This window comes from Syngnathus scovelli, chromosome 2, assembly GCF_024217435.2.
Source record: "Syngnathus scovelli strain Florida chromosome 2, RoL_Ssco_1.2, whole genome shotgun sequence".
In the NCBI taxonomy this organism is placed as follows: domain Eukaryota; kingdom Metazoa; phylum Chordata; class Actinopteri; order Syngnathiformes; family Syngnathidae; genus Syngnathus; species Syngnathus scovelli.
Window position 1 is genome coordinate 13,616,116 of NC_090848.1, and position 10,477 is coordinate 13,626,592.

At 41.8% G+C, this 10,477-nt stretch overlaps 2 protein-coding genes across 2 annotated transcripts; one reads left to right on the forward strand and one right to left on the reverse strand.

The window, feature by feature from the left end:
* Positions 1-149: 149 nt before the first annotated feature.
* mthfr (methylenetetrahydrofolate reductase (NAD(P)H)) lies at positions 150-5,030 on the forward strand. Its single transcript, XM_049752246.1, has 12 exons — positions 150-251; positions 1,661-1,922; positions 1,988-2,226; positions 2,309-2,419; positions 2,492-2,685; positions 2,760-3,010; positions 3,313-3,447; positions 3,529-3,709; positions 3,808-3,990; positions 4,072-4,173; positions 4,247-4,366; positions 4,448-5,030. Exons 2-12 carry the CDS (start codon positions 1,675-1,677, stop codon positions 4,670-4,672), a joined length of 1,989 nt encoding a protein of 662 aa, XP_049608203.1. The 5' UTR covers positions 150-251; positions 1,661-1,674; the 3' UTR covers positions 4,673-5,030.
* A 68-nt stretch (positions 5,031-5,098) lies between these two features.
* Positions 5,099-9,490, reverse strand: slc2a1a (solute carrier family 2 member 1a). Its single transcript, XM_049752248.2, has 10 exons — positions 9,345-9,490; positions 8,202-8,294; positions 7,445-7,605; positions 7,130-7,370; positions 6,659-6,821; positions 6,403-6,590; positions 6,166-6,270; positions 5,990-6,091; positions 5,678-5,881; positions 5,099-5,556 (listed from the first exon to the last, which is right to left on the reverse strand). The coding sequence occupies exons 1-10, from the start codon at positions 9,360-9,362 to the stop codon at positions 5,350-5,352; spliced, it is 1,482 nt and encodes a 493-aa protein (XP_049608205.1). The 5' UTR covers positions 9,363-9,490; the 3' UTR covers positions 5,099-5,349.
* Between the last annotated feature and the right edge of the window lie 987 nt (positions 9,491-10,477).

Here is a 10,477-nt window from a genome sequence, read left to right on the forward strand (position 1 = left end):
AAGTAAAGAATACAAATGCAATACAAAAACAAGTGAACTTAAATTGACCTCGTCTAAACGTTTGCGTTCATTTCCGACTTTACCAGAAGAGCATGAATGCGTCGTCAAGCCTACAGCGCCACCTGGTGGATCACTCATGTCATAGATTGGACTACCTCGTACCTCCACGCTGTCGCCTCTTTTGCCCTCCCACTAATTTTGTGGGAATTCTGGAACACTGGCGATTCAAAGCGGTGCGACTGGAAAAAAAAGTGAGAACTAACCACTTTGACTTACGCTTTTATAATATGCTAGGCTTAGCCTGTAAAATGGTATAGCACGTGGAATTATTTTTATGTTCACACTCAGTGGTGTCAGGTTGCTAGCTCTGCTCCACTAGGGAGCTGCTGCTAACACATTCAAATAAACTTTAATTATGTCTCACGTTGCAATTAGCTAACACATTCAAATAAACTTTAACTACGTCTCCTGTTGCAACTAGGTAATGGTGCACACTGTTATGCGCCCAACCGAGTGTCTAAATAATGATCCTGTCTCTCTCCGTTCGTAATTTATCTCCACCCTCCGTTACGAAGAAGCTAACGAACGCAGACGGGCGGAATTTGGAGTTGGAATGCTTGCTCGTGTTTCGTATTAAAAAAAGATCAGTCTGCGTTTGTTGCATGCTAATATTTGCTTTTCAATTTGTTTCGTTTCACTTTGCTGTTTTGAAAACGCAAGTTGGGATGGGGTTAAATACCGTCGGAGGTCCTCTGTTTACGATAGAGTTTCGTACCTACACGGGTTTGGATGTAAGTCGAAACAGCACGCTGAAGTCATAACCGAAACGATATTTGTAGGAAAAATGCTTCTTGGGTATAAAATATAAAACAATCAGAGAAAGTACTTCCACACGTTACTCGTAGAAATACTCATTCTCGTTTTAAAAAAGACAAATAAAAGTAGAAAAACAAAAGTAGAAAAAACGGTTAACCCCTTTTTCCTAAGTAAAAGTAAAAAATGCGCCATGCCAAGAAATAACAATTTTGATAACTTCAAACAACAAAAAATTTGCAGTGTTCATATGAGTGTCAATATGCTATTGATAACTGCAAAAATTATTTTTAATTGCGTTTCATAAGATTACAACTGAGATTTTTTTCATTTCAGAAGCTGGTGGTTTTAAAACAAAACTTGAATCACTCTCGGGACCAACATCAAATAAATCCCCTTAATAAGGTCGTCGTCCTTTTGGGAATCGGCTCTGGTGTGTCATTAATGATCCCTGGTTCATTGTCCTCCATTCCACTGCTTTTATCTTATTTATGTATTTGTTTTTAATTCTCCACCCAAGATTTCAATTAATCACGATCCCAACCACAGTTGACTTTGCTCTATTAATGTCTTTTCTGCAGAGGTCTGTAAGAGTAACCAATTTATTTTGAGAACGAATGTAATAGAATGTACAGAAATATTCAAATATTTTCTCAAGTGCAGGGCATAAAAGTAAAAAGTAGTCAGAAAAATACTCAATCAAAATACAGATATAATATCTTAAAATTCTACTTTCGACCACTGAAAACAATCAATTGAAAAACAGTAAGTAGAGCATATTCATCGTGCGCTGTTCACAACCTTGACCTGTATGTGACTGCCTTTCTGTACCTTTGTCTTTCTTTAGAGTAATTTCCAATCATGGTGAACCAGGTTCCACAAGCCGATGGGACCTGGCAGTCATGCAAGAGTGACTCCAGCGGTGCGGGCACCAGTGGCGGGGAGAGCTCCAAGGAGAGCTCCCGGTGTTCCACGCCAGTGTTGGACGCGGATCGTTCAGACAGGCTGCGGGACAAGATGAGGAGGAGGATCGAGTCCGGGGACCACTGGTTCTCTCTAGAATTCTTTCCCCCTCGGACAGCCCCCGGTGCAGTCAATCTCATTTCGAGGTACGCGTGTCACTTAGCACTTTGCATATGACGAATTGGATTGACGTTTGTGATTGTGTCTTCAGATTTGACCGTATGGGCTCCGGGGGGCCACTTTTCATCGACATTACGTGGCATCCCGCCGGAGATCCGGGTTCAGACAAGGAGACGTCGTCCATGATGATTGCCAGCACGGCAGTTAACTATTGTGGCCTGGAGACCGTCCTCCACCTAACGTGCTGCAGCCAGGGCAAAGACAAGATCACGGCCTACCTGGCCAAAGCCAAGCACCTGGGCCTGAAAAACATCATGGCTTTAAGAGGAGGTAGCATTGAGTCATTGATTTTGCCTTGTGGTTCTGCAGGAATACGCTGCAGTATTTTGTTTAAAATGTGATAAATCCATAGATCCGATGGGTGCAGACTGGGATGACGAGGAAGGTTGCTTTAACTATGCCGGCGACCTTGTTAAACACATCCGATCAGAGTTTGATGACTACTTTGACATATGTGTAGCAGGTAAAATGGCGTTACATACCACGCAGCTTGATTTCCACCACTCATTGATGACAACGTTCGTGTGCGTCACAGGTTACCCCACCGGCCACCCCGAAGCCGAAAGCTATGAGGAAGATCTGCGACACCTGAAGGAGAAGGTGGCCGCCGGAGCCAACTTCGTCATCACGCAGCTCTTTTTTAGGGCAGAAACCTACCTTAAGTTTCTTGATGACTGCCGGGCAATTGGGATCACGTGTCCCATCCTTCCTGGGATCTTCCCCATTCAGGTAACATGGTGATTACTTAGTATCAAACCTTTTAGTTAGAAAGTGCAACATAATATAAGTGCGTTTGCCTGCAGGGCTACCAGTCTCTGCGTCAGCTTGTCAAGCTCTCAAAACTGGTGGTGCCAGAGGAGATTATGGAAGTCATTGAGCCCATCAAAGACAATGACGCGGCCATTCGCAACTATGGAATCCAACTAGCGGTGGAGATGTGCAAAGTGTTGCTGGAAAGTGGCAAGGTGCCCGGGCTGCACTTCTACACCCTAAATCGAGAAGTCGCCACCATGGAAGTGCTCCGGCAGCTCGGCCTGTGGATAGAAGACCCGAGGTGAGGGATCCAAGTGGCTGCCAAACATACTGGACAAAAATAGAAATTGGCCTTAAGATGTGTTGGTGTATTGTGTCAATAGTGTGACAAGTCAAGATATGTATTTATGGTACTTTACGTTAGGCTGCCCATAATAAAAGGCCACTGTAAAATCAGTCAATCAAACTTAATAATCTATTCAGTGCTTTTCAGACATAAACGTGCATCTCATACGTATGCGTACATTTATCACACAACACAAATGTCGCAAGTTTTGCATAGCCTGCACTGTTTTCCAACAAGGAGCTTGTTTTCTTTGTCAGACGGCCGCTTCCCTGGGCGGTGAGTGCGCATCCCAAGCGAAAGGTCGAGGACGTGCGACCCATCTTCTGGGCATCCAGGCCCAAGAGCTACATATACAGAACCCAGGATTGGGATGAATTCCCAAATGGCAGATGGTAAGACATTAAGGCTTTCAATGAAAAGTAAAACATTGAATAGTTGAAAGGTCATGTATCTGTTGTTGATTTTCCTACCAGGGGTAACTCCTCATCTCCAGCATTTGGCGAGTTAAATGACTACTACTTGTTCTACTTGAAGAGCAAGTCATCCAAAGATGCCCTGCTGGAGATGTGGGGAGAGGAACTGAAGAATGAGGCGAGTGTCTATGAGGTCTTCACCTGCTACATCACAGCCCAGCCCAATCGCAACGGGCACAAGGTAGGTAGATGCAGCAAGGGCAGTGGTACCTCGACGAGTAAGAAATATCACAGGACTCTGTAATTATGCTTCACGTGCTAAGCGTTCCTCTTTGTCAGGTGATGTGCTTGCCATGGAACGATGAGCCACTGGCCCAGGAAACCAATCTGCTGAAGGATGAACTCGAGAAAGTCAACAGACGAGGCGTTCTCACCATCAACTCTCAGCCCAACATCAACGGCAAACCCTCCACAGACCCAATAGTGGGCTGGGGCCCTCCCGGCGGCTACGTCTTTCAGAAAGTACGACCGCTTTTCTGCATGAAACGGTGTCGCTTAGCTAGGTCATCTTAGTGTGTCGCCTCAATAATTTCTATGCGACAGGCCTATCTGGAGTTCTTCACCTCCAGCGAAAATGTGTCCGCTCTCCTCGAAGTACTGAAGAAGTACGAACCCCGCGTCAACTACCACATCGTTAACGTGCACGTAAGTTTGAACAGGAAGCCGTGCTCCTCCCGATTTGTCTCCGTCAATGCGTAACCTTTTATTGTACGCAAAGGGCCGTAACCTTACCAACGCTCCCGACATGCAACCCAATGCTGTCACGTGGGGGATATTCCCCGGCAGGGAGATTGTTCAGCCCACCATTGTGGACCCGGTCAGCTTTATGTTCTGGAAGGTGAGCTCCGTCAGACGTTTGTGTGAACTGCACTAATGTGTCATGTTGCCTGAAACGAGCGTGTCCTGCTATTTTGTTCAGGATGAGGCTTTTGCCCTGTGGATCGAACAGTGGGCCAAACTGTACGAAGACGAGTCACCCTCTCGGATGATCATCAAGTATATTCATGACAACTACTTCCTGGTGAATCTGGTGGACAATGACTTCCCGCTGGACAACTGCCTGTGGCGGGTGATCGATGACATGTTTGAACAGCTGGACGCGTCTTCAAAGTCAACATGCCTTCAAGTGTCATCATCAGTTTGATGATAGCATGTTTTTGTATTGTTTTTATAAAAAGATGAAAAGAAGCACCCCTAAGCTATTTTGGAACGCTGCTGTTAGAAAGGAAATGTTTACTTCACACTATTATCAGTCAGTATTTCATTTTCTTTGTACTTTTAGGAATTAAGCGAGAAAGGCAAAAATGAAGTCATTTCTTTTAGCCATGTTACTCCAACTGTGTTTTTTGTGTGTTTTAAATTTCTGTTTACTGAGCTCAGCTTTTTAACTCCACTTTTGAAATTGCAGTCAAATGTGTTTTTAATGGTCATTACTCACCATGCTAGTGTGGGCAAACACTAATTTTGCTACATATTAAAGCTAGCAAACGTTTTACAAACTATTTGTCTTGCCTGGTGTCCAAATGAATTCCTGTTTGTATATTATCAGTCACTAACAATTACACAGAAGTGAGATGAAACCACTGAGCACTTTTCAGGGCTAGGGGGTTTATTTTCATGGGATGATGACAATGTATTTGCGTGATTGGTGAAACACAAGTCCTTCTTCCTTTAAAGCACAAAAACGGAACAGAGCATGTGACTCGACCCAGTTTGACAGTCTGTGAATGGACTAGAAGTCATCGTAGGAACTTGGGCCTAACAACCAGATGAAATGGGATTAAAAAGTGTACCCCAATGTAGAAGATTTGAGAAGAGCTTTCAAAGGTCAGGATCATCCCCCCTGAGTGTGTTGAATTCTTCAGAGGCCGAATATTTATCGGCACCGCGACCGGTCGGTTGTCGGAAGCCTGCTGAAATCTCATCAAAAGTACGCCCCTTGGTTTCGGGCACCTTGAAGTAAGTGAAGACAAAGAAGCCCAGCAGGAAAACAGTGAAGATGACAAAGACGTAGGGCCCGCAGAGTTGCTGAAGGGAGATGAGAAAAAGAGTGAATGCCATCATCTGATCAAGATGAGCAAGTTATCTGAGCTGCATTTAAGGTGATACCTATTTGACTTTTTAGGACGAAAAACAACAACAACCTCACCTCAACATAGGGAAAGCTCATGCCAATTACAAAATTGGCAGACCAGTTCGAGAAGCCAGCAACCGCGAAGGCAGCGGGCCGTGGCCCCTGACTGAAGAGTTCTGCCACAATAAACCACGGGATGGGGCCTGGGCCAATTTCAAAAAAGGCTACAAAGCTTAGGATGGCTATGATGCTCACATAGGACATCCAGCTGAACTGATCCTGTGGGACACAGCAACTGTCAGTCAGAATACGACAATTGTTACAACTACATATCACAAACGCCAAATCACTACAATATCAAATAATGCTAGTTTTTCATATCCTTACCAACAAGGCCATAGCAAGAGTTAAAGCAACCGCCGAAATTGCCATTCCCATTAAACCAGTCAGGTGGAGTGGCCTTCTCCCAATACGCTCCACCACAAACAACTGCAGAAAAAGAAAACGCCAACATTCTGAACTTGAGCTATTACATTTTCTAAACTGTTTCTTTTGTTACTTACAGAAACAACTGTGAAGGCTGTGTTTACCACTCCTGCTCCGATGGTTGCATAGACAGGCTGGGACACACCTGCTTTTGCAAAGATTCCAGTAGAATAGTAGAACACCTAAAAGGGGAGAACAAGAAAAGAATTGACAACAAAAATATAAAACATCCACAAACATGTACTGGAAGCAGTGTAGTAAATCAATTCAAATATCATCAGAGTAGAAAATGTAAGAGTCGCTGGCCAACTTACAGCGTTGATCCCCGACAGCTGCTGGGAGAGCTGCAGCATCACAGCAACAAGGACAGGCTGACGATAGATGGGAGAGCGCAAGAGTTCCAGTATGGTCACTTTTTTCTCCGCCATCATCTGCCGACTCTCTTCTTTCATCTCCATCATGTCCTGGCTCACGTTGGCGCTGCCACGCAGCTTCACTAACACTGCAAAATGATTGTATCAAATAAATTGTATCAAATACATTTTTGGAGCAGTAATTTGTGTGTCTCACCGTTGTTGGCTTTGCTCTCCTCGTTGCAGTTGATGAGGAGGTATCTCGGGCTCTCCGGGCAGAAGGGCAGCAGGACGGACTGCACAACGGCTGGCAGTAAAGTGAACCCTAACAACAGTGGCCAGAGGGAATCGTTTCCCATGATGGATTCGATCCCCAAAATCTGCGCAACATGTAAAGGACAATGTTATGTCCATAATAACTGTCAATGTTGTATTCCAAGTAAAAGCCAATAAACTTCAACTAAATGTCCCTTTCAGCTTAAATTAATTAATAACCGTATACCGTACTATAAAATTTTAACTATGAACCGGTTATATTATAAACGGTAAGTAAATTTGTCTAAATGGTTTCTTTGGTGCCAAATCTGAATCTGCCCTCAATTAGTCTCTTGTACATCAGGCTAAATCAATAAATGAATAAAACCGCTGGAGTTTGCTTTGGTTGTTGGATGAGGAAAAAGTTTTTTACCTGTGCCAAGAGGATCCCGATAACAACCCCCAGCTGATGCAGAGTGCCCATTGCTCCGCGGAGAGACGTCGGGGAGATTTCCTCCACGTACATGGGCACAAAACCAGTGGACAGGCCAGAATACAAGCCCACTACAAAACGCCCAATGATGAGTAGTTCCCATGAGGCAGCCATCTTGGAGAACCCCATGAGCAAAGCAGAGATAAGGGCGAGCACATTTGCCATGAGCATGGAATTCCTCCTTCAGAAAAACACAATTCATTTCATTCCATTTCATTCATATTTATCCGAATTGGGTCAGTATCCACGGGCTACCTGCCAAAGCGGTTCACAAAGAGACCAACTGAGAAGGAACCGAACATTCCACCCACAGAGAAGATGGCCACTGAGAGGGACCACAGAGCTGTTAGCGTGCTCTGAGAAATGGGCTCAGAAAACCTGCTGGTCCACGTGTCATTGTAGAAATTTTCAATGGTCTGAAACACAAAAAGCAAAAAAAAAAAAAAAAACAAATTTCGTTGTGTGACCTTAACTTGCTGTTAAGGAATTGTGATGACAATTCAAATTCAGGATTCATTGGGAATATGGTATATGGGAATGTACATGATAAGAGATGACCTTGCATCTTAAAATAAAATAAAATAAAATAAAATAAAATAAATAAACCTTCCCTAACTTCAGAATTGTGAGGTAGATGTGCAGACCACTCGCCACTATGCCACGATAAACAAAAACACTCCACCTCGTAATCCTTTAAGATGCCAACATTGCACTGTATAATCTCATTAACCTACTCCATGTCACTTCAAATTTGAGTTAAACCCTCTCAGTAACTCACATTAGCACGCAAAGCGCAAGCGTCAAACTGCGTACATCTGAACACATCTTTTGCAAGAAGAATGAAAGCTTGTTAAACATTTGCAGTCAGATTTAAATTCCTCAGAAATTTTCAACAACAAAAAGTAATGTTAATATATAAATAAAAATATTTGAAGAATATTCCACTTCATTATTTTGAGTTTTATTGGGTTGGTAGTTACCAGCTTTGCATCTTACACTGGGTGGTACTCACATTTTGAGGTGCATTAATGACTCCAGTGTTGTAGCCAAACTGGAGGGAGCCGATCACCGCTGTGCCCACGGCCATCATGAGCTGGGGTGTCACCTGTCATAAAATAACGTTATACATAATATAATGTAATGTAATGTAATGTAATGTAATGTAAGGTAATGTAATAAATGATGCATTCATACTCCACAAAGGAAATCCGAAGCCCATATTCAAATCTGACACCTGGAAGGAAGACGTGCTAACCATTTTCGTCAGCATAACGATAGCCAAATATGATCTTTATACGTATAGTAATATTTTGTTGTTTTATATTTTTTATATTTTGTTACACTGCACACGCCATGATAATAATATTGTGTCTAATATTTGGATGATTTTAATTGTTGCTGTGTCTGGTCGGTGTGTTCCTGTTTATAAAAGGAAACTAAACTCCTGGCCACTTGCCATTGCCCTCACTGTCTAGTCCGACTGCATTTAATTTAAGTCGGTAAGCTTTTTACGATAGAGTACTGCTATCACTATAGGCGTCTCGGTCACCGCATATACTGTAAGGACTGTGTGCATCCTATTGGGAAAGTCCCGCCTGTTTGGTTTCTACTCTCATAACAATGTTAATCTCTTAATTTATTTTTCTATTCAGTACAAAAGTGAAAAATTAACTACATTTTTCTCTATACAATGGCAGAGTATACAGTTGAATATTTGTCAACAAACTTAACATCACATTTACACGGTATCAATCTTGTCCTGATTTGACGTCAGATCTCAACTTTCTTTTGAAAGATGCCGCACAACACTAACTAATTTCTTAAATCGACATTGAAAACTCATCTCTGAAGGATTTTAGAAAGTCACATATACATTTGTGACCTCAACAATAACTGCGCACTGGGGGTTAAATCCAGTGTAATCTTGACACTTGGTGGGAACTCCAATATGACCGAACAACGTTATTATTGGAGCTAGTTAGTCAACACCAATGAGAAACAAATTCAAATAGAAACAAAACATATTCTGCAATTATTATATTCACTTTTCAAACATGGTTCTTAGATAGTAGTTATTTCACATGTTAATTATTTGTACCTAATCTTGCCATATTGTTTGCTTCTTTCATACAGCTTTATATCAGACACACATTACCTCTCCCATGCACTCCATGTTGACTTTTTACACACTTGGAATAAAAAAAAAAGAAGTAAATCCTGTAATCCAATAGGTATCTATGATAACATTTTAAAAAAGGGTCATGGTGCTTCTATGTGAGTAAATGCAGGTCTCTACAAAGATGCACGCAAACCTTTCAGTATTCCACGTGCTGCACTTCACTGAGCTGCTTAATGACATCAGTCCTAAGTGGATCTGGCTAGATCATCGTCCTGATTGGCAGAGAGGGGGGGAAAAACAAGAAAGCACATGGTCACAACACAATGTCAAGAAGATGAGACGTAATATAGCTAATTAGGTTTTAATGAATGTTACAGTCACACAAACAGAATGATCTTGTGACGAGACACACACGCCTTAATGAAATTCAAACCGAGTGTTTTATACTGAAATAGTCTTATATGGAAAATGTGTCTCTTGTGTTTGCTCTTTTTTTTCTCTGAGAAGTACTGCCTTGAAGTTATCTCTGTATTTTCATTGAAAACAGCTGCTCGCTGCATGGGCATAGAGTTTGACACGTGATCATATATACTGAGACTCTGCACACCTGCTGCAGCTCACGTAGAAAGAAAAAGAATCAGATGGAGTCCTCTTGAATCCTCTGACGTGGTTGAACTTATATCTTCATGTCTATACAAAAATTGCAATTGGGTGAAGAAGTCATACCAGCATATCAAAAATTAAATTCGTTAACAAACCAAAAAAGACACCCAGACTGTAATTTATGTCCATTACAAACTCCGAAACATTGACTGAAGAAGTTGGGGTACAAAATATATGTAACCTAGAGCTTTAAGGTACTGTTGTTGATTCAAAATGACTAATTACACTGGTCAACAGGATATTTTAGCTTTATGTGTAACTAAACATATTTCATGATTTCAAAAATGTATTTGCTTGTTTTCGAGCGCACCAGATTTTTTGAATTTTTTGTTTTTTAAGTTTGATCTAAAAAAAACTTGTGCAATCCAGATTTTCTTCTATACGTACTAATTCATCATAATTTCATCATGAAACTAAGACGTAAAAACAAAAATAATAAATGTCAAAAAAACAACCACTGTAAATATATAAAAACAATCCACCTTCACTTTGATCACAAATGTGAG

Bases quoted from the DNA above. Each gene is read 5' to 3' on its own strand.
- mthfr (XM_049752246.1), top strand. From the start codon at position 1,675: ATGGTGAACCAGGTTCCACAAGCCGATGGGACCTGGCAGTCATGCAAG. The intron at 2,686-2,759 runs GTAACATGGTGA...GTTTGCCTGCAG, and splicing joins CTGGGATCTTCCCCATTCAG to GGCTACCAGTCTCTGCGTCA. The intron at 3,991-4,071 runs GTACGACCGCTT...TCTATGCGACAG, and splicing joins GCGGCTACGTCTTTCAGAAA to GCCTATCTGGAGTTCTTCAC.
- slc2a1a (XM_049752248.2), bottom strand. The intron at 7,371-7,444 runs GTAGCCCGTGGA...GTTTTTCTGAAG, and splicing joins TTTGTGAACCGCTTTGGCAG to GAGGAATTCCATGCTCATGG. The intron at 5,882-5,989 runs GTAAGGATATGA...TGTGTCCCACAG, and splicing joins CTCTTGCTATGGCCTTGTTG to GATCAGTTCAGCTGGATGTC.